Source organism: Thalassophryne amazonica, chromosome 8 (assembly GCF_902500255.1).
Source record: "Thalassophryne amazonica chromosome 8, fThaAma1.1, whole genome shotgun sequence".
Classification (NCBI taxonomy): domain Eukaryota; kingdom Metazoa; phylum Chordata; class Actinopteri; order Batrachoidiformes; family Batrachoididae; genus Thalassophryne; species Thalassophryne amazonica.
In genome coordinates this window covers 13303349-13327054 of record NC_047110.1, presented here as the reverse complement: position 1 = coordinate 13327054, position 23706 = coordinate 13303349, and the positions used below count along the sequence as shown (strand labels likewise).

At 43.9% G+C, this 23706-nt stretch overlaps 1 protein-coding gene across 1 annotated transcript in view; it reads right to left on the bottom strand.

Annotated features, from left to right (window-relative positions):
- LOC117515424 (transcription initiation factor TFIID subunit 4-like) overlaps positions 1–12387 on the bottom strand; it is a 106262-nt gene extending 93875 nt beyond the window's left edge. Inside the window, 1 exon segment of the mRNA XM_034175990.1 lies at positions 11355–12387. Coding sequence (XP_034031881.1) covers positions 11355–12387 — 1033 coding nt within the window.
- Between the last annotated feature and the right edge of the window lie 11319 nt (positions 12388–23706).

Sequence of the window (23706 nt, the reverse complement as noted above, 5' to 3'; positions counted from 1 at the left end):
ACCCACTCAGACACTCACAATTAGTGTCCTCAGTTCCAAACACTTATTGAGTGTTGTTAGAAGGAAAGGTGATGTAACACAGTGGTAAACATACCACTGTCCCAGCTTTTATGAAACGTGTTGCAGGCATCCATGAACATTCAAAATGAGCAAATATTTACATTATCAGTTTGAACATTAAATATATTGTCATTGTGGTGTATTGAATATAAATATAGATTGAAGATCATTTGCAAATCATTGTATTCTGTTTATTTACATTTTACACAACGTCCCAACTTCATTGAATTGAGGTTGTAACTGTGTAATTCAGCCTGAGATGAGTGTGAAGCAGGAAACTGCAGGAGTAATAATGATGAATGAACCTTGCAGTCAATAAAATGTCATCAGTGGATATGTCCTGCACCTAAGGTGTAAACGAGAAGAGAAAAAAATCTAAATTGAGTTAGATGATGTGGTATAAAGTGTACCCATGAAAATAAGAGTAGTGGCTGGCGTGTAGTATGCAAGAGATGGAATCTGAAATAGAAGAGACTGTAATCAATCAATCAATCAATCAATTTTATTTATATAGCGCCAAATCACAACAAACAGTTGCCCCAGGCGCTTTATATTGTAAGGCAAGGCCATACAATAATTACGTAAAAACCCCAACGGTCAAAATGACCCCTGTGAGCAAGCACTTGGCGACAGTGGGAAGGAAAAACTCCCCTTTTAACAGGAAGAAACCTTCCAGCAGAACCAGGCTTCAGGGAGGGGAAGTCTTCTGCTGGGACTGGTTGGGGCTGAGGGAGAGAACCAGGAAAGACATGCTGTGGAGGGGAGCAGAGATCAATCACTAATGATTAAATGCAGAGTGGTGCATACAGAGCAAAAAGAGAAAGAAACACTCAGTGCATCATGGGAACCCCCCAGCAGGTCTAAGTCTATAGCAGCATAACTAAGGGATGGTTCAGGGTCACCTGATCCAGCCCTAACTATAAGCTTTAGCAAAAAGGAAAGTTTTAAGCCTAATCTTAAAAGTAGAGAGGGTGTCTGTCTCCCTGATCTGAATTGGGAGCTGGTTCCACAGGAGAGGAGCCTGAAAGCTGAAGGCTCTGCCTCCCATTCTACTCTTACAAACCCTAGGAACTACAAGTAAGCCTGCAGTCAGAGCGAAGCACTCTATTGGGGTGATATGGTACTATGAGGTCCCTAAGATAAGATGGGACCTGATTATTCAAAACCTTATAAGTACGAAGAAGAATTTTAAATTCTATTCTAGAATTAACAGGAAGCCAATGAAAAGAGGCAATATGGGTGAGATATGCTCTCTCCTTCTAGTCCCCGTTAGTACTCTAGCTGCAGCATTCTGAATTAACTGAAGGCTTTTCAGGGAACTTTTAGGACAACCTGATATAATTAATTACAATAGTACAGCCTAGAGGAAATAAATGCATGAATTAGTTTTCAGTATCACTTTGAGACAAGACCTTTCTAATTTTAGAGATATTGCACAAATGCAAAAAAGCAGTCCTACATATTTGTTTAATATGCGCATTGAATGACATATCCCGATCAAAAACGACTCCAAGATTTCTCACAGTATTACTAGAGGTCAGGGTAATGCCATCCAGAGTAAGGATCTGGTTAGACATCATGTTTCTAAGATTTGTGGGGCCAAGTACAATAATGTCAGTTTTATCTGAGTTTAAAAGCAGGAAATTAGAGGTCATCCATGTCTTTATGTCTGTAAGACAATCCTGCAGTTTAGCTAATTGGTGTGTGTCCTCTGGCTTCATGGATAGATAAAGCTGGGTATCATCTGCGTAACAATGAAAATTTAAGCAATGCCGTCTAATAATACTGCCTAAGGGAAGCATGTATAAAGTGAATAAAATTGGTCCTAGCACAGAACCTTAGAACCATAATTAACCTTAGTCTGTGAAGAAGATTCCCCATTTACATGAACAAATTGTAATCTATTAGATAAATATGATTCAAACCACCGCAGCCCAGTGCCTTTAGTACCTATGGCATGCTCTAATCTCTGTAATAAAATATTATGGTCAACAGTATCAAAAGCAGCACTGAGGTCTAACAGAACAAGCACAGAGATGAGTCCACTGTCTGAGGCCATAAGAAGATCATTTGTAACATTCACTAATGCAGTTTCTGTACTATGATGAATTCTAAAACTTGACTGAAACTCTTCAAATAGACCATTCCTCTGCAGATGATCAGTTAGCTGTTTTACAACTACCCTTTCAAGAATTTTTGAGAGAAAAGGAAGGTTGGAGATTGGCCTATAATTAGCTAAGATAGCTGGGTCAAGTGATGGCTTTTTAAGTAATGGTTTAATTACTGCCACCTTAAAAGCCTGTGGTACATAGCCAACTAATAAAGATAGATTGATCATATTTAAGATCGAAGCATTAAATAATGGTAGGCTTCCTTGAGCAGCCTGGTAGGAATGGGTCTAATAGACATGTTGATGGTTTGGATGAAGTAACTAATGAAAATAACTCAGACAGAACAATCGGAGAGAAAGAGTCTAACCAAATACCGGCATCACTGAAAGCAGCCAAAGATAACGATACGTCTTTGGGATGGTTATGAGTAATTTTTTTTTTCTAATAGTTAAAATTTTATTAGCAAAGAAAGTCATGAAGTCATACTAGTTAAAGTTAAAGGAATACTCAGCTCAATAGAACTTGACTCTTTGTCAGCCTGGCTACAGTGCTGAAAAGAAACCTGGGGTTGTTCTTATTTTCTTCAATTAGTGATGAGTAGTAAGATGTCCTAGCTTTACGCAGGGCTTTTTATAGAGCAACAGACTCTTTTCCAGGCTAAGTGAAGATCTTCTAAATTAGTGAGACGCCATTTCCTCTCCAACTTACGGGTTATCTGCTTTAAGCTGCGAGTTTGTGAGTTATACCACGGAGTCAGGCACTTCTGATTTAAAGCTCTCTTTTTCAGAGGAGCTACAGCATCCAAAGTTGTCTTCAATGAGGATGTAAAACTACTGACGAGATACTCTATCTCACTTACAGAGTTTAGGTAGCTACTCTGCACTGTGTTGGTATATGGCATTAGAGAACATAAAGGAGGAATCATATCCTTAAACCTAGTTACAGCGCTTTCTGAAAGACTTCTAGTGTAATGAAACTTATTCCCCACTGCTGGGTAGTCCATCAGAGTAAATGTAAATGTTATTAAGAAATGATCAGACAGAAGGGAGTTTTCAGGGAATACTGTTAAGTCTTCTATTTCCATACCATAAGTCAGAACAAGACCTAAGATATGATTAAAGTGGTGGGTGACTCATTTACATTTTGAACAAAGCCAATTGAGTCTAATAATAGATTAAATGCAGTGTTGAGGCTGTCATTCTCAGCATCTGTGTGGATGTTAAAATCGCCCACTATAATTATCTTATCTGAGCTAAGCACTAAGTCAGACAAAAGGTCAAAAATTCACAGAGAAAACTCACAGTAACGACCAGGTGGACGATAGATAATAAATAAAACTGGTTTTTGGGACTTCCAATTTGGATGGACAAGACTAAGAGTCAAGCTTTCAAATGAATTAAAGCTCTGTCTGGGTTTTTGATTAATTAATAAGCTGGAATGGAAGATTGCTGCTAATCCTCCGCCTCGGCCTGTGCTACGAGCATTCTGGCAGTTAGTGTGACTCGGTGGTGTTGACTCATTTAAACTAACATATTCATCCTGCTGTAACCAGGTTTCCGTAAGGCAGAATAAATCAATATGTTGATCAATTATTATATCATTTACTAACAGGGACTTAGAAGAGAGAGACCTAATGTTTAATAGACCACATTTAACTGTTTTAGTCTGTGGTGCAGTTGAAGGTGCTATATTATTTTTTCTTTTTGAATTTTTATGCTTAAATAGATTTTTACTGGTATTGGTGGTCTGGGAGCAGGCACCATCTCTACGTGGTTGGGGTAATGAGGGGATGGCAGGGGGAGAGAAGCTGCAGAGAGGTGTGTAAGACTACAACTCTGCTTCCTGGTCCCAACCCTGGATAGTCACGGTTTGGAGGATTTAAGAAAATTGGCCAGATTTCTAGAAATGAGAGCTGCTCCATCCAAAGTGGGATGGATGCCGTCTCTCCTAACAAGACCAGGTTTTCCCCAGAAGCTTTGCCAATCTATGAAGCCCACCTCATTTTTTGGACACCACTCAGACAGCCAGCAATTCAAGGAGAACATGCGGCTAAACATGTCACTCCCGGTCCGATTGGGGAGGGGCCCAGAGAAAACTAGAGTCCAACATTGTTTTGCAAAGTTACACACCGATTCAATGTTAATTTTAGTGACCTCCAATTGGCGTAACCGGGTGTCATTACTGCCGACGTGAATTACAATCATACCAAATTTACGCTTAGCCTTAGCCAGCAGTTTCAAATTTCCTTCAATGTCGCCTGCTCTGGCCCCCGGAAGACAATTGACTATGGTTGCTGGTGTCGCTAACTTCACATTTCTCAAAACAGAGTCGCCAATAACCAGAGTTTGATCCTCCGCGGGTGTGTCGTCGAGTGGGGAAAAACGGTTAGAGATGTGAACGGGTTGGCGGTGTACACGGGGATTCTGTTTAGAACTATGCTTCCTCCTCACAGTCACCCAGTCGGCCTGCTTTCCCGGCTGCTCGGGATCTGCCAGAGGGAAAATGTAAGATGGGGGCAACTTGAGAGCACTGGACGGTGGTTTGTAAGATGACTTTGGAGGTGAAGAAGAGGAAAAGTGTAAGACTGTTGGATGAAATTCAGAAAGGAGGTGAGACAGACACTCAGTAGTGAGGAAGATATGTTGGACAAGTGGGCAACTACTGCTTAAGTGGTGAAGGAGATGGCCAGGAAGACTAGTGGGATGATGATATTCAAGAAAGTATGTGGAGAAAGAGGCTGGTGAGAAAGAACTGGGATAATCAAAGAGCTGAATAAAGTAGAGAGTACTACAAGGACATGTGGTGTAAAGTGACTTGACATTTTGTCAAGCCTAAAGAAAGGGCATGTGAATTTAGACATGACTGGAGGAGAAAAGGACTTGTGTTAATTGGAAAGACAGAGGGGTTGCGCTGGAAAGGACGTGTATAAGTGGTTAAAGTGACGAAGGATGCAGATGGAAATATGTTGACAAGCAGGTTGAGTCAGCGCAGGGAGGAGGAGGAGTTGATGAACAAAGAAGACAAGTTACAGATGACATACCACTGGATTCATGAAGATGCTGGACGAGATTATTTAAGAAATCATGCAAAGTGAGATGATGTCTGAGTAGTGGAGGAAAAAATATACCAGCACTGATTTTTAAGAATAAGCGTGATGTGAAGAGCTATGGTAACCACAGCCAGACAAAGTCAATCACCCACAGCATGGAGTGATGGGAAACAGCAGCAGAAACTAGGATGAGTGCAGACGTGAGGATTTGGGAGCAACAAAATGGTTTCATGCCAGGTACGAGGAGCATGACAGGTGGGACTTTTTCTCTCAAAGTGCTGATGGAGTAGGACAGGAAGAGCTGAACTGTGTGTTTGTGGATTCACAGAAAACGTCTGGTGAAGAGTGGAGTTGTGGTTTTGTATGACGCCAGGAGTGGCCAAGTTACAGACATTATATCAGATATATTATATCTCCTGTACATTAGTCATGAAACATGAGAACTGTGGAACTTTCTTTTTTTCTTCCAATTTTTCATATCAAAGAACAATAAATGTTGTGGGGTGATGTGTTTGATTTCTGCTGCACTTGACAATGCGCATCCTACGCCATTATGCCACATGCATACGTTGCGATAATGGGTAAACATGGATGGAATCCATTTTTCCTTAATGCTGACTTCAGACTCACCTTGCATAGGTTTGCTTGTGACAGAGATCGGTGTTTTTAAGAATGATCCCTGTCGCAAGCAAACCTATGCAAGGTAAGTCTGAAGTAAACATTAAGGAAAAATTCCATTAATATGATTAATAACCACCTTTGCGTGAACTTAAGTTAGTCCATGCATGGGCATAGCTTATGTACAGCTAGCTAAACATTAGTTACTGTGCTTTGTTTAATCAGTGATACAGACATTGTTTATAATGTAGCAATGTATGTACATTTTCATGTACCTTTTGATTAAGCTGAAAACTGAAGATTACCAATAAAGAGGGCACTTGTTTTCCCATCAGGCCTCTTTGTTAGATGTTGGTACCACGTTTAATTTGAAGTTCCAATGAAGACCTTTCATTTGAGATCAACAAAACAAAAATCAAAAGATGCCCGCATGCCCAAAAGGGGGTACCAAAGGAACATATTTGGTAAAAATAGCCGGAAAATGGTTAATTATGGGCAAAATCTAAAGACATTGTGGTGGTGTTCTTTGCATCTCAAGGAAGCCTAACATTAGTACTACCAACATGCCAAAGAGCATTTTTCACATGACAAGGCAAATAAGGTTAAATGCACATCAAAGTCAGCACACTTCGGTACATTTTGTCCAAATTCCATTTTTTGGTAATTAATTGCATGGCCCCCAGGGGTTTAATTTCTTCAACTGTACATTTTACATAAACTTTAAGACAGAATAAACAAATTCTGAAAATATCAAGTTAATATCTTTTCTAGTTTTTGATTTATGGCCAAGTAAACATGGTCTCAAATGTAACACAGAGGGTTAACACGGACACGCCCCCTTTTTCAACCCCCCCATAGAATCTAAACGAAACAAGATATTGAGCTGCCACCAAGACCATTCTTCTTCTCTTAACATGAGCTACAAAATATATCAAAACCAGGCAATTCTCAAACTATAAAACTGGGACTTCCCCTTATTTTGGATGATTTCATATGGAATGACCCCATTGGGTAATTCTGTGTATAAACTATTCAGTATTTTTCCAGAGCTCAGCTCCTTAAGGATTGTTCACACAACCACAAACCTGTTCAACATGTAAAACTGAATTAAAAAAAGAATTTAAAAAAAAAAACATTATGTCCCCCCCCCCCCCCCCCACACACACACACACACAATTCAAATTGTGCCTTTCAACTTCTGAGTAGTACAGACGAATATAGAATCATACTGTTTGCATCTCTTAATGGCACACAGTACTCAGTGGCTCAGAAATATTCATGTGTCCTATATTCATGCTCCTAGTGGTTAGATTATGTGTAACTGTAATTAGGATGGGTTAAATGCAGAGGACAAGTTTCATTGTATGTATATATATGCAATGACAATAAAGGCTCTATTCTATTCTATCCATCCTGACTTGTCTTAAAAAAATAAAATTGGGTTTAAAAGCAATCATTTTCATTAAATCATCAGTTTGTTTATGAGCTCTGAAAATTGAGAGACCGTGTATAAATGAGAATGTAACTTATCGATGGCAAATGTTATATTTCTGTTGATCCCCTTGAATTAAAGATAAACACTGCCACAAGCACATCTTGATGGTTTCATTTCAGTACAATCCTCACTATCAGCTAGGGGGCGCTGCCAGCGGTCAATGAGTTACTGAAGCTACAAGAGGTGAAAACACCGGACTCAGGCGCTATCACTCAAAGTGACCACGATCAGAATTATACAGGACTTTATAGCTTTTGCATTTATAAGCGCTTCACATTGTTACACGCAACGTACCTTTTTTTTTTTTTTAAGTTCCGTGAGTACCACCGTGCCTGAAAAATTCATTTTAGGTTTTTTGTTTCGTTTTTTTAGCACAGCATAAATTTAATTTTCACCTTAGCTTAAACGTTTCACACTCACTTTGTCAAACACATGCACGTTACATCAAACAGAACATCTTCCTTCATTTCCATAAAGTTATTTCAGTTTTTATTTACTACATGAGATTTTCAGTGGATCAAAGGCTTGAATACACCAGGATGAACAGTTCTTTACACAGTGTCGAAGACTGCAAAATATTTCACAAACTGATACAGTTACTTTTAGCAGGTGCTTGTGAATGACTAATGGACAATTTTCAAGTTGCGCCACCATCTTGAAACAGAGACTTCCTGTTAGTAAGCCTCTCGCATGCGTGTTTAGCGTCATTAGAAACAACAGCTTGTTATGACCAATCGGATGTTATGACGCCTCACGGAACGGCTAACCAATCAGATGTTACGACGCCTCACGGAGCGGCTAACCAATCGGATGTTATGACACCACACAGAGCGGCTGACCGATCGAAGCTGGACGCAGATTAAACGATGTCTCCGGAAATCAACTTATGTTCAGATTTCTTGTTTCTTTTTGGCTTTGGTGCCTTTCGTTAGTGCCATGTGACCAGGGCTTTACATTTGTTGCTAGGAAAGTGCAACGACCAAAATACCAACATTCTGGGCGCAATGAACACGTTTTCACTATTTGATTTCTTTGTGCAACTGACATCATTATTCAAACACTCAAAAGACTATTCCTACCTCCACACAACTCCAAACACACACGAGAAAGTTTCTTGACAGTTCTTGTTGTTCACCGAAACCACATCTCCCTAACCAGACAGAGTTGTGACATAATCACGCATGCGCGTAGGAGCTGCTCTATCGCAACTTCAAAATCCCCCATTGAAATATTAAGTCAGGGGTAACTGGGGAACCTTTGGCTGTATTTAAGTGCCGAGCTGTGCAAACAGTGTCTTCATGTGTTTGAGATCTCTAAAGAATTAATCCTCTGGAGCAAAATGTTGGTCTTCTGACAGTTTTTCCATGAAGTCATCTCCAACAGTTTCAAGGTACAGTGGTCCCTCGCTATAACGCGGTTCACCTTTCGCGGCCTTGCTGTTTCACTGATTTTTTTAGTCCAATTTTGCATGCTTTTTTTTTTTTTTTTTTTTTTTTTTACAGTGCATTGTGTTCCGCGGCCCCATCAAGCAGCCGGTCGCGACACCGCGAAGGGAGAGCATGGGCATTGTGCGTGTCTGTTTATAAGAATCTTCTCGCCCAGAAGAAAAAAGAGCGCCAACAACTACCCATAACTGTGTTCTACACTCGGAAAAAGACACCTGCAGCGAGATGTGAGTCAGTGGAAAAACACGTGACAGCGCAGCGGCGCCAGGACGAAGAGGCGCGATCAGAGGAACTGTGAAATACTGGTCAGTCACTATTAATAATTTCTTATGTGTCCAACCTCGTAGGTTGATCGTTAAAATTAAATTCGTTAGTTCTAAAAGCCATCATAATTATTTATAGGAAAACGTTCTATTTTTATTTCTCAAACAAATGTTTGGGCCTGAAAACAAGTTGGTCTTATTTTTCTACTAAGGTTTGAACTTTGACAGTGTTTACACACGAGAGAAAAGTGAGAAAATGTTCATGCCTGATTGAGAAAAGTGTATAAAGTGTGTAGTGAGGGGTTCTACAGCTTTAAAACGTCGTAATAATTGTAAAAAATAACGCTGGCCACTTTGTGGATTTCACCTATCACGGGCTATTTTTAGAACGTAACTCCCACGATAAACGAGGGACCACTGTACAACAAGCAAATGTTTAATCTTTTTGCACCAAAATATAAGAAGCTTTGAACCACACAAACTCTAAATGACTGAGGGAGGAAGCCCAAAGTAACTCCCAGAAATTGAACTTCTGCCCCCAAAGTCCAACAGAGCATCAGGATCACAACTAAGTCATTGATAAAGGAGTTGGAGGCATCAAGTACAAATGTGACTTCATGCACCTTGAAGAGAGAGAGAGACAGAGAGAGCGAGCGAGCGAGGACACATCACAATGACCTGAAACACTTAAAAAAAAAAAAAACAGAAACGTGTAGTTGATTACAAGGACCAGAGTTTAGAAGCTGAGAAGGTCAGATGAGATTTTACCATCACAACAGCGTTATGTGTGCAGGAAGAAGTCTGAAGCTCTGAACGTAAATAACACCATCCCAGTCGTGAAGGAGAAAGACGCTGAGGTGGTGTCTGGCTGCGAAGGAACTAATCTACACCTTTAACAAGGACCATTAACTGGAAATTCATAAGGCAGGCCCGGGTTCGGTCTGGAGGCACGTGCTGGTGCCGCATCTACTGCACCAACAGGTCCCGTGCTGCAACCACACGGGCAGACAACCAGTCTATCCCCACTTCCCCAAAGTAACCATCTATCTGCCACAGCCGGGTAGAATGTGGGCGTGTCTTTGGCCTTCTCCAGCTGCCGGGGTACTCAACAACTGAGACACCTACGTATAGAATCGTGCTCAGAGAAACGTTACACATGGCCAAAATATTGGAGCTGACATTCCCTCACAGTACAAGTGATACTCCTCCTCTGAGTCTTCCCAAGTAATTCCCAAGTCAAACCGGAGATGAATCCCAGAGAACTGAAGGGAAAGGGAAAAATTTAAAAACAGGTGTCTGATTCGCAGACGTCCTGTGAATTAATTAACGTGAAATGTGCAACTTTGGGAAAACTGAATTTGAAGGGTTTTTTTAACCAAGGTGTTTGTAAATGTATGACTTCAGCAATACAGAATAATAATAATAATAATAACAATAATAAGTATCTTTGCACAAACATTTTGATGACACTGTCAGGTTGGTGTACATCTGCGGTAGATTTTGGGTACATGATTATTTTTATTGACTGATGGCACCAAGCAACATGATGTTGACAAATGTTACAGATTTGAAAAACTCCTTTTGCTTCAGATTGCTGTTCTTTTGTTTGGAAGCATTTTAAGCATGTGAAGGATTGGTGTAATAAACCTCAACTTTATCCTACATTTTGGAGCTTTTTTTTTTTTTTTTTTTTGACTGGAGGTGTTTGTGTCATTTTAAATATGTGCTTTAAATTTTCTTTAAATTTTCCAGAAAAAAAATGTGCATCAAGTAAATGACTCAGATGACGTTTGCTGGAAATGTTCCTGATTGGATGAACATACATCCAGCTAGTCAAATGTGGTGCAGGACCAGGAAACCAAAACCCACCTGACCACCTTTAACCTTAATGATCAGCAGCAGCTGTGTGACTGCAGGTTGTCAATCGTCTTATTTTGTTAATGATCACATTTATTAACCATCTAAAGGTCCCTGATGGTTCCTGTCCAGGTTCAGGTTTATGTGGCCTTTGTCCATCTCAGCTGTGGCACTAACATGGATTAAGGTTAAGGTCAAAGGTCAGCTACTGATACCAGCTCACTGCCAGTCAGAACAGTGGCCCTGAGTAACGTGTGTGTGTGAGCGACAGCTGGAAGGCAGTACCCGATGAGATTTGGATTCTTTAGCTCCAGCCAAACTATAAGGTGCACTCAGAACTCTTTGAGGGAATAACAAAGTTTGTGTCCATCTTTGAATCTTTTCTAAGGCAGGTGAGGATGAGTCTTGTCATGACAACAGCTGCCTGTGGTCCTGAGCGTTGCCATGTGTTCTCACCTGAAGGGATGGTGAACCCGGAGGGCAGCTGGATGGTGGTCTGCTGCTGGGGCCGGACAGCCACCTGAGGCTGAGGGGCAGCCGCCCTGCTCGGACTCACCGCCAACCCGGGTCTCTGCTGCTGGATGTTGGCGGAACCCACAGCGGAGGTTGGCGGCCTCATGACAGCTACTGCAGGCTGACCGAGGCCGTTGACCACGGGCTTGACCCCAGCAGCCCCGCTCTGAGGAGACGGGCTGCTTCCTAGGATGCTGGCACTGGCAGGCTGGCTGGGCACCAGCGCCTTGCTGTGGATCAGGGGGCTGCTGTGGTTCATGACCTGAGACGCAGGGGCCGACGGGGAAGGGGCACGTTTGGGCTCGACCCCGTTCTGGGACCCCGGGGGTCCCGGGCTGGGGTGCCTTTGCAGAACTGCAGCAAGAGAAGCCACAGACGTTTGGAGTCCAGGGAAGTGAGGCCGTGGGGCCACGGAGGAGCCCACGGAGCTGACAGTACTTATGACGGTGCCGGACCCGGCTGGACCCGGTGCACCAGCAGAGTTCACCAACTTTCCACCTGCGGCGCTGCCGTTTAAACTTCCAGCCGAGGAGGTCCTGGTGCCGGGAGCGGGAGCTGGACTCGAACTCGGACTCGAACTCGGACTCGGACCCAGGACGGCAGCCCTGTTAGCGGACTGAGCGCTCAAAGTTCCGGAGCCGGATCCGTGGGGGGGAGCGGCTCCGGCCGGGTGCAGGCTGGCCGCGGCGGGCACACAGAAGTTGGAGGAGGGGAGGCTCTCGGTGGCGGGTTGCTGGTTGAACGCCGCTTTCGGATGCCCTTGTTGTTGCTCCGAGCTGCCCACTTGCTCGCGCACTTTCCCTGAGAAGTGACTGACAGCCGCCGGCGCTGCCTCGCGCTTGTCGTCGGAAAATGAAGCGGCGGGAGCTTTACCGTCGCCTAGCTGAGACTCCAGGGAACCAACTAAGTCGCTGACCGCCTTCTCGTCCACCTCATTGAAGAGCATGTCCTCCAGTGGGTCGGAGGCTCCCGCCATCTTTGATGTCGAACCGTTGTGCAAATCGTATCGTAGAATGTGCGCATGCGCGGACAACCCGCGGAGGTCTAGGGCATAGAAACAGAAGAAACAGAGTCACGACGCATCGTGCACAAAAACGACGAAGAAGAAGACGAATCCCTCACTTATGACAAGCTAAATGTGGACACTCTCGTTATGGCCGAACAACTTTCCACAGTTTCTGGGTATTCTGTGTTAGTACGCGGCCGCGGCCGATGTGCTTGATGAATTCCTGCGCAAAAAGTAGTTCCCAGATACAGTAATTGTGATAATTCCTGTGAGATAATGAGTATATCTCATCTAAATCAATTCTAAAATTACCAGTAATAAAATTATAAAGAGAACTGAAGTTTTAAGAGTGGCCATAATAAATATTTAAGAAACAAAAGTTTATGAGCATTATAAACATTGACACGATGGAGTTTGATGCAGAATTTCAATTTCAGTTTCAATTTATTTTCATTTATATAGCACCAAATCACAACAGAGTTGCTCAAAGCGCTTCACACAGGTTAAGGTCTAACCTTACCAACCCCCAGAGCAACAGTGGTAAGGAAAAACTCCCTCTGAGGAAGAAACCTCAAGCAGACCAGACCCAAAGGGGTGACCCTCTGCTTGGGCCATGCTACAAACATAAATTACAGAAGAGTTCAGAAAGATACAATAGGAATGGTTTGATTACCATTCACAGTTGGTGATGAAAGACTTGGGTGTTAATTTCGTGTTTAAGTCAGAACAAGAAGCTACACTGAAAGAGATCCATCTGGGACAAAGAGACACATTCTGTGTGTTGAGCGGCACACGTGTCCCACACAGGACGGACAAATTCAAAACATGTTGATTACTGTGCAGTTTAGTTCACAGTCCAAACAACATTACTGCTTCGCAAATGTGGTGATTTTTTTTTTTTTTTTTTTTTTTTACTGCTACTGCTGCGCTATTTTATTCACTCTTATTTTATCGTATTATACAGTGGGGCTCGAAAGTTTGTGAACCCTTGAGCTACTCGTCTGAATTCTGTAATGACATCAAATTAAAATGATAATAATAATAAAAATAACAATGATAATAAGAACAATCTTTATATTAAAATTTCTAAAATGATGCCCTATAAACTGTGACAGTTACAACATAAAAGTCAAAACAATGGTGTGCATACACCCTCAAGTATAACACAACCCAATAAATCATCACTTTTACAGCCAGGTTTACAGCCAGGTGTCAGGGGATGGATACAGTGCATCCAGAAAGTTTTCACATCACTTCACATTTTCCACATTTTGTTATGTTACAGCCTTATTCCAAGATGGAGTACTCAAGCTTCTACTCACAACACCCTTTAATGACAACATTTTTTTTTTAATTTATTAAAAAAAAAAAAAAAAAAAGAAATCACAGCATTCACAGCCTTTGTTCAGTACTTTGTTGATGCACCTTTGGCAGCAATTACAGCCTCAAGTCTTCTTGAATATGTTGCCACAAGCCTGGCGCACCGATCTTTGTCCATTCCTCTTTGCAGCACCTCTCAAGCCCCATCAGGTTTGATGGGGAGCGTCGGTGCACAGCCATTTTCAAATCTCTCCGGAGATGTTCAATCAGATTCAGGTCTGGGCTCTGGCTGGGCCACTCAAGAACATTCACAGAGTTGTCCTGAAGTCACTCCTTTGATATCTTTGCTGTGTGCTTAGGGTCGTTGTCTTGTTGTTTTGAAAGATGAACTGTCGCCCCAGTCTGAGATCAAGAGTGCTCTGGAGCAGGTTTTCATCCAGCATGTCTCTGGACATTGCTGCATTCATCTTTCCCTCAATCCTGACTAGTCTCCCAGTTCCTGCCACTGAAAAACATCCCCACAGCATGATGCTGTCACCACCATGCTTCACTGTAGGGATGGTGCCTGGTTTCCTCCAAACATCATACCTGGCATTTGCATCAAAGAGTTCAATAGTTGTCTCATCAGACCAGAGGATTTTGTTTTTCATGGTCTGAGAGTCATTCAGGTGCCTTTTGTCAAACTCCAGGTGGGCTGCTATGTGCCTTTTACTAAGGAGTGGCTTCCGACTGGCCACTCTATCATACAGGCCTGATTGGTGGATTGCTGCAGAGATGGTTGTCCTTCTAGAAGGTTCTCTCTCCAGAGGAATACTGGCGCTCTGACAGAGTGACCATCGGGTTCTTGGTCACCTCCCTGACTAAGGCCCTTCTTCCCAGATCATTCAGTTTAGACGGGCGACCAGCTTTAGGAAGAGTCCTGGGGCCTCATTTATCAAACTGTGCGTAGAAAAGGTTCTAAATTCTGTTGTAAGAATGAAACTTAGAATATGTGTAAGTACAAAAAAAATCTGTATTCATCAAACGTGCGGACGCCGGTCGTACACACATTTGTAAGTAATCGATGATGATAAATCCCACCTGTTCTTACGTACCATGCTCGTGCATGGTTAGGGTCATTTGCATTCAGAAACACCTCCAATTGACCATATATGGCAGTGACACTCCCTTTAAAAAAATGTGAATGGATTTATTTTCCCCTCATCGAAATCATGGCAAAGAGGAAGAGGAATTTCACAAGCACGGAGATTGATGTACTTGTGGGAGAGGTTGAAACAAACAAAAAAATTCTGTTTGGAACACTTAATGCAGGTGTGACCAACAAAAGAAAAAATGTTATGTGGGAGAAAGTAGCAACTGCTGTGAATTCCATTGGGTCAGAGGAAAGATCACTCTCAGAAATAAAAAAGAAATGATTTGACATTAAAATCAGAGCCAAAAAACACGTCATAGCCCACAGACAGGAAATATCTGCAACTGGAGGAGGACAAGCAACAACCCAGCTGTCATCCGTGGACACCCGTATTGCCAGCATCATCGGAGACACAGCACTATGTGGCATTGTTCCTGATGGAGACACACGCTCTCCTATCACAACCAGCTGGTCGAGGGCGCTGACGGAGGCAGTGCTACAAAATCAACAAGACACCACCAATTCCATAAATGCGATAAAGGATCAGCTGACAAACATCTCAAATACATTAATGCAAATAAACGAGTCACTGAAACAGATTGCTGCATGCGCATTGCAAATGTTAAGTAAATAAACTTTAAAATGTTGAATGATGTTGATTATTTCTTTCATGCACGCTTTCAAAGATCGATTAACAGGCACACTTACCTAAAATCTCTGTATGATCCTCGCTCTTGTTTGACTAGCAGCAGCATTATGGGGTGGGAAAGGCTCTGCGTTGGGCATGGGATCGTCTGCTCTGGAGGGTTCCTGTAGAGGGAGGCCTTGTCTGATGGCTAAGTTGTGAAGCACACAGCAAGCCAAGATGATGTGGCAGACTTTTTGAGGTGTATCCTGAAGTGTCCCCCCCCCCATGCAGGACAGGCACAGCCATCGGCCTTTAAGCAGGCCTATTGCGCGTTCAACAGCCATTCTTGAGCGCACATGGGCCCAGTTGCTGCTCCTGCGGGGTCCTCGGGTTGGCTACGGGGGTCATCAGCCACGGCTTTAGTGGATATCCCCAATCACCTATAGAGATGTTTTAATTAAAGATACGAAGCCCAGAAAATAATTTTGAAATGTTTTAACACTCACCAATAAGCCAGCCATCCTCAACAGCTCCTGCTTGGAGGTGCACACCGACAGAGCTGTTCTACAGAATGAATGAGTCATGTGTTCCTCCAGGCCACCGGGCAACAATGTTTAACAGAGACATAGTTGAATCGCAGATTATTTGTGCATTAATTGAATGAAACCTCTTCCTGTTCACGTAACTGAATTCATTGTGTGAGGGTGCTTTTATTGCGATGTGGGTGCAATCTATGACTCCAATTATGTTTGGGAATCCGGCGATGGTGTGAAATCCTCGTTTAATTTTGGCTTGTTGGTGATGTCTGTATGGGAACTGGATGTAAATTGGGGCCAGAGAAATTATTGCATCCAACACTTCCGGCATGAATCTGCTTAGTGTTGGCTGCGAAATGCCGCATATATTTCCAATCTCTCACTGAAATGTTCCAGTGGCCAAAAATCCCAGGGTGGACAGGAGCTGGATGTGCACTGGGATGGCTTTGGCATGTTTTGTCTCTTGCTCCAACATGGGTTGTAAATCACAGAATAAATCCATCAATATGTTTTTGGGGAAGCGGTACCTGCTGTGGAGCCACTCTGTGCTCTCACTGAACAGATCAGCACGCTCTTTGAAAATGCGCTCCCTGCACAGCGTACAGTTCTCCAAATCCTCCAAGAGAGCAAGATAAGCCATGGTACCTGTATTTCAGATTTTCTTTTCAGGTTGTCCTGTCACAGCTGTCTTTTATAGCTCATCACATCAATCATTCAACATGTCTGCTAAATGACTAATTGAGAATTTTTATTAATTAAAGGAAACAGGGAACATGTAAAGTTTGAGATTCCTGAACACTGTGACTCCTTTAATGGGTTTCATTTGTAGTTTCACTGTTCTACCACTAGATTTTGTGTGTACGCATGGTCAGAGCTGTGCTTAAATTTATGCACATTCCTAAGCATAAGTACAAGTTGATAAATTCCATACTTTGCCATGGGAATGTTCTTACGCAATCATTACGCGCACATCTGTGTCTACGCATCGTTGATAAATGAGGCCCCTGGTGAATCCGAACATTTTCTATTTACAGATGATGGAGGCCACTGTGCTCATTCAGACCTTCAAACCAGCAGAAATGTTTCTGTACCCTTCTCCAGAGTTGTGCCTTGAGACAATCCTGTCTCAGAGGTCTCCAGATAATTCCTTTGACTTCATGCTTGGTTTGTGCTCTGACATGTCAACTGTGGGACCTTATATGTATACAGGTGTGTGTCTTTCCAAATCATGTCCAGTTAACTGAATTTACCCCAGGTGGACTCCAAATAAGCTGTAGAAACATCTCAAGGATAATCAGTGGAAACAGGAGGCACCTGAGCTCAATTCTGAGCTTCCTGGCAAAGACTGTGAATACTTAGGTACATGTGATTTCTTAGGGGTTTTTTTATGTTGAATAAATTTGTAAAAATCTCAACTAAACTTTTTTTTCACATTTTCATTATGGGGTATTGCATTTAGATTTTTTTTCAATTTAATCTATTTTGGAATAAGGCTGTAACAACAAAATATGGAAAAAGTGAAGCGCTCCATTCCCAGGTACTTGCTCTGTCCTGTATGTCCACTATCCTGCCTTCTGGCAACTCCTCCCCCTCAGTCCGGATCACGTTCTATCTCTTTGCCACCATTCGGTCACACTTACCCAATCCGTATGACATCCCAATATCCTCGCTGTAGATCCTGGTGAGGTGGATCGGTGAGTTAATGTCTCGCTCACTCTTGGCATCCAGCTTGATATGTCATCCATGTACTGAAGGTGGCTGATGGTTACTCCACTCATGGATTGATATCTGTAGCCGCTCTTTGTGATGAGTTGGCTGAGGAGGTTGAGGCCAGTATACAACAGCAGTGGTGACAGTACATCACCTTGATATATTATGCACTTGATGGTGACTTGTGTGGCTGCCTTAGAGTTGGCCTCCAGTGATGAGTTCCTGATGAAGGCTATCAGTGCATTGTTAGCCTTGTATAGTGAGTGTCAAGCACTCCAGTATCCTTGTGTGAGGTATTGAGTCATAGGTCTTCCTGTAGTCAACCCAGGCTGTGCTCAGGTTTGCAATTTCTCCTGGTTCTTTCTGTAATATACTGCTCTTTACAAAGAACCAAATCGATATATTCCTCAGTTTGAATTTATTGAAAGTCATGTTGAAAACCAGGCCCGGGTCCCCAGGAATGGAACCCACACACGGACTCCATTTCCTGAAAAGACGTCGAACATGGTGCTTCATGCTTTCATACAAAACAATATAGGCGGCACAGTGGGTGTGTTTTAGTCACACAAACCTAATCTTAGCGGCTCCCCACAGACTGAGGGGAAGCTCCACCCCTTGTCTTCAACCAAGTTGTTTAATACATTTGTGGAACCTAATTCCTTTGTTTCTGAAACCAGTTCAGACCAGTTAACATACATACTCAAGCAGATGACCAAAACTCACCAAAAACATAAGCATTTAAGGATAGCAAAATACTTGATAACCAACATGAAATAAGAGAATAAGAATTACCTGGTGTGCTGCTCGGTCAGCTGGTAGTTGGTGCGTCGACCCTCTGGTATTATTTCCAGTGCCCTTCTGAGCTGTGTTGACTCACGTGCCTACGCACCTTGGTCGCTGTGATGCCTTATAGGAGCTTCCATGTTGTGGAGAAGCAGGTAATTGTCTGGTAGTTGAGGGTGTCGTACTCTTGTGCAGGTCCTTCATGATGAGGATTGTTCTGCCCTGTGTCTGGGCGAGTACCTGCTGTTCCGTAGCCCACCCATTTGTACTGCCAGGTGCACATGGAGCACACAGTCTGACCTCTGTAACTGCAAACAAAGGTTTCTATACGAAATATTAAGGTCTGTTTTCTATTGTGTATATATACATATACATATATATATATATACATATATATATATATATATATATATATATATATATATATATATATATATATATATATATATACAAGGTCTATTAGAAAAGTATCCGACCTTATTTTTTTCAAAAACCATATGGATTTGAATCACGTGTGATTACATCAGACATGGTTGAACCCTCGTGGGCATGCGAGAGTTTTTTCATGCCTGTCGGTTACGTCATTCGCCTGTGGGCACTCTTTGAGTGAGGAGTCGCCCACCCTCTCGTCAATTTTTTCATTGTTTAGGAATTGTTGTGGCTGGCGTGCCTGACTCACAGCTGTGGTGCATCTACACGGATTGGAACATGGTGGCATTTAAGTCTGGAGTACACAGTGTGTATTTGCCACAGACTCGACCTTGTGACCAGACGGGTGAGATCGTCGTCTCGAGAGCCATCTCATCATCACTGGATGCAGAGAACGTCCAGGTTTGATGCATGGTCTGTGAAAGAGGAGGGGGTGAGGTCTCACGCTCGTCAGCACACTTCCTGAGGTACGTTAGGTTTTGTGACTAACATTTGTACAGTCAGTAAATGTGGTGTCCCTCACACCTTATTGTATTGAGCTTGTTGTGGCTGGCGTGGCTGGCTGGCTTTTGTTTGTCTTCTGTTTCTGTCTTTTGGTTTTCCTTCCAGGTGGTGCGCATTTGGGACTGAGTGGCTGTGTAGCTGAGTTTATCAGGACCTCACCCTGATCACCTGAGGCTCGTCAGGACTCACAGCTGTGGTGCATCTACACGGATTGGAACATGGTGGCATTTAAGTCTGGAGTGCACAGTGTGTATTTGCCAGAGACTCGACCTTGTGACCAGACGGGTGAGATCGTCGTCTCGAGAGCCATCTCATCATCAGTGGATGCAGAGAACGTCCAGGTTTGATGCATGGTCTGTGAAAGAGGAGAGGGTGAGGTCTCACGCTCGTCAGCACACTTCCTGAGGTACGTTAGATTTTGTGACTAACATTTATACAGTCAGTAAATGTGGTGTCCCTCACACCTTATTATATTGAGCTGTATGTTAGTCGTGTAATCAGCTTCCACTGCAGTGGAGTTTTGTGAACTGGGTGTTCCATGCCTGCAGGGTGGGAAGCTGATTAGTAATTAAGCCAGGAAGTGTTTGCTGTTTGTGCACCTTTGAGCGGTCTCTCTGTGTGTGGAGTGTGGACTCACATAATGATTTCTTCTTTCACAGACTCGGTTTGTCGCGGCCACCTGGGGGGTGTCGGCCGGGTCCTTGGGTCCGAACTGGTTCTGGCTCCGGACCGTTTTGTGATGCTAGGAGCGCACCGCAAATCCACCACACCAGACCGCGCACTTATTTGTTTGTATATTTATCACCTCACTGTTATGTTTATTAAACTCAGTTATCCTTTGTACCGTGCTCTGCTTATTTCATACTGGGTCCTTCAAACGCTGGTCGGTTCTCCGGGCTGCGTCCGACACATAACAGAGCTGTTATGTTAGTCGTTTTAATCAGCTTCCACTGCAGTTGAGTTATGTGAACTGGCTGTTCCATGCCTGCAGGGAGGGAAGCTGATTAGTAATTAAGCCAGGAAGTGTTTGCTGTTTGTACACCTTTGAGTGTTCTCTCTGTGTGTGGAGTGTGAACTCACATGATGATTTCTTCATTCACAGACTCGGTTTGTCACGGCCACCTGGGGGGTGTCAGCGGGGTCCTTGGGTCCGAACTGTTTCTGGCTCTGGACCGTTTGTGCAGCTGGGAGCGCACCGTAAATCCACCACGCCAGACCGCACACTCTTTTGTTATATTTATCACGTCACTGTTATGTTGATTAAACTCTGTTATCCTTTGTACCGTGCTCTGCTTATTTTATACTGGGTCCTTCAAACACTGGTCGGTTCTCCGGGCTGCGCCCGACACATAACAGGAATGGCTCAGAGACTACTGCTTTGTTTGATCAAATTTTTTTCAAAACTGTAAGGCACAACTGAGTGGACACCATTTGATAAATTCAGCTGGTTTTCGGTAAAAATTTTAACGGCTGATGAGAGATTTTGGTCTGGTAGTGTCGCCGTAAGGACGGCCCACGGCGCCTGACAGCGATCTGCGCTTCGAGGCGGCAGCGTCTCGCTGTTTCAAGTTGAAAACGTCCACATTTCAGGCTCTGTCGATCCAGTAATCGTCAGAGAACAGAGAACTTTCAGAAGAAGTCGGCATGAGGAGTTTATTCGGACATTCCATTGTTAACGGACATTTTGTAATGAAAGAACCTGTGGGCAGAGTCGCATGTTGGGCCGGACCCGACCGCGGGGGGTCGCGACAGGAAAAACACCTTAACGGGCAAGTTGGAACATGCCCAAGCTGTTAAACAATTTCTCAGGTACTCACTTGTTGAAAGCCATCAAAAGCCGCCTGAATTTTACAAATGGTTTTCAACACGGAGATGTTTTTCCTGTCGCAGCGCACACAGATTTGCCGAGTCGTCACGGAAACGACTCAGCGAATTTGCGCGCACGTCTTTCAGTAAAAAATGTCCTTAAACAGTGCAATGTGTTATGGATAAGACGCGGAGTGAGGAGTGGTCCAGTATCTGACTGAACCCAGCATGAAATAATCAGAAGCAGTTCCAAAAAGAAAACATTTATTTTTCTCCCCTTTGTGCTATACATAAAATACTAATTAATTAAAGTTCTGGTGAGGTGAAAAGGTGGCGCGCTCTCTCAGCATCTCAACAGTCGGAGTCCGAATGTTCAGGACTCAGGAGTTCCGCCGACAGCCCCCCCAGGTGACTTTTTCCCAGAACTGTACTCTGTGAAGGAGGAACAGAGATGAGATTATTCAACACTATTACTACGAAATATTGTTTGGAGACAAACTTATCAGCTACACGTTTAGGTCTGAATTCCACCTTAATTCAAGGAGGCTGCCGCTCACAGCTAGTGGAGGATCATTAATCCACACGCCACTGCCGTGAGGAGCACGCCAAACACTTTCCACCAATAATTACTTATAGCTGCGTATGACGCCAATTTACATTCAAGGATAAACTTTTCAGAATATTTACCTCTGCCGTGTGCTGACAACGTTTGTCTCTCACCCTCGTCCTCCTTCACAGGCGCGATGTCAGACTCTGAAACGGCCCTTAACGTCCCCCAGAGGACCGTCCCATCAAACCCCAGGAGACACCCCCACAACCCAGGAACCCCACCCCAGCCCAACACGGCCGGTCGGCCCCACAGTCAATCTCCCCTTCAGAGGACCGTCCCATCAAACCCCGGGGGGAAACAGGAGGAAACATAAACCCCAAGCCACCAGGGATTTCCAAAAACCACCCCAGGAGCAAACAAAAACTACAGAAAGCCCCACTGACCTCCCCAGCACCCCGAAAGACCCTCCAGGTCCGTCGGGAAACACGTCGTGGCAATCGGCACAGGACTACTAAGCCGGAGAAGCCAATAGGAAAAACGCAACCCAGCTCCACCCCAAGGGCAGGGGAAAGCCGGCAAGACGGCCGGTGTTGACCCCCCGACTATACTCCAGCCTACCGGGAGGGGTGGGCAGCGGAAAAGGCGTACGGCACTGATCAGCCCCACCGCTCCGACTGGAGTATATCCCCACTGCCCGACACCTCAGCAATGCCAATGGCGAACGGTCAGAGGCACGCTGAGGCTGGAGAGGAACCGGGAAACAACTAAATCTAAGAAAAGAGCCCTGAACCCCCCCAGGTGCAGAGGTCCTCATGGGAATGCCCAGCAACCAACCTGCACCACCCCACAACACCACAGACGAACGGCCTGAAGTGTGTGAGGCTGGGGTTAGGGGACAGGGAAATAAAAACCAACAAAATAAAACGACCCATTCCGCTAACAAAAATTAAATAACTATAAACAATAAAAAAAAAACACACGCTTACATGAGTCCAAACGAATTCCGACCAGCCAGCCTGTTCACCCCACCAGAACTACCTCAAGTGCTATACACAAAACCTGGTTTACAAAAACTCCCATTTATATCCCACAAAAATGTCCATAAAACACCTGGAGCCATATTATGATGCTGTCTCCTGACGCTCGTTTGACCGGGGCAATATGGCTGTTCTGACCCTTCCAAGTTGCATTGGCTCGTCCACTAGAGGAGCTAGCGGTCCCGTCGGAGGAGTCTCAGAGGAACGAAGAAGAGGCGGTCCGGACTTGTGTCGGGGAAAACCCCGAGACAAAACACCCCGCTCGGACGCTCGCCCTCTCTCTCGTCCACGCTCCTTAATCCAATCGTCTAGACGGATAACCAAGGATATTAACTCATCTAAATCCTTTGGTTCGTCACGGACGGCTAGCTCATCTTTCAGGGAGTCATTCAACCCGTCTACAAACACCCCCCTCAAAGCAGCAGCATTCCAACCAGACTGAGTGGAAAAGATTCGAAAATCCACAGAATAATCAGCTGCGCTTCGTCGCCCCTGTCGGAGGTTCAGCAATCGTTGAACCACGGTATTTGTTTTCACCGGATGATCAAAAACCAAACGAAGTTCACGGGAAAATTCGTCAAAGGATTCTAGCAGTGATGATTTATTGCTCCACAACGCCGTGACCCACGCCAGGGCGTCACCTCGCAACAGATTAATAACATATGCGACTCGGTTACTCTCAGAGGAGAAAGATGCCGGTCGCTGAGCAAAAACCAAAGAGCACTGCATCAGAAATGACGCACAAGCCTCCACATTTCCCGAATAGGGCTCCGGATGACATATAACCGGTTCAGGAGCCGAATCTCCGGACGGCGAATTTATCTGCACCGGGCTCGATGGAACCGGAGCTGCAA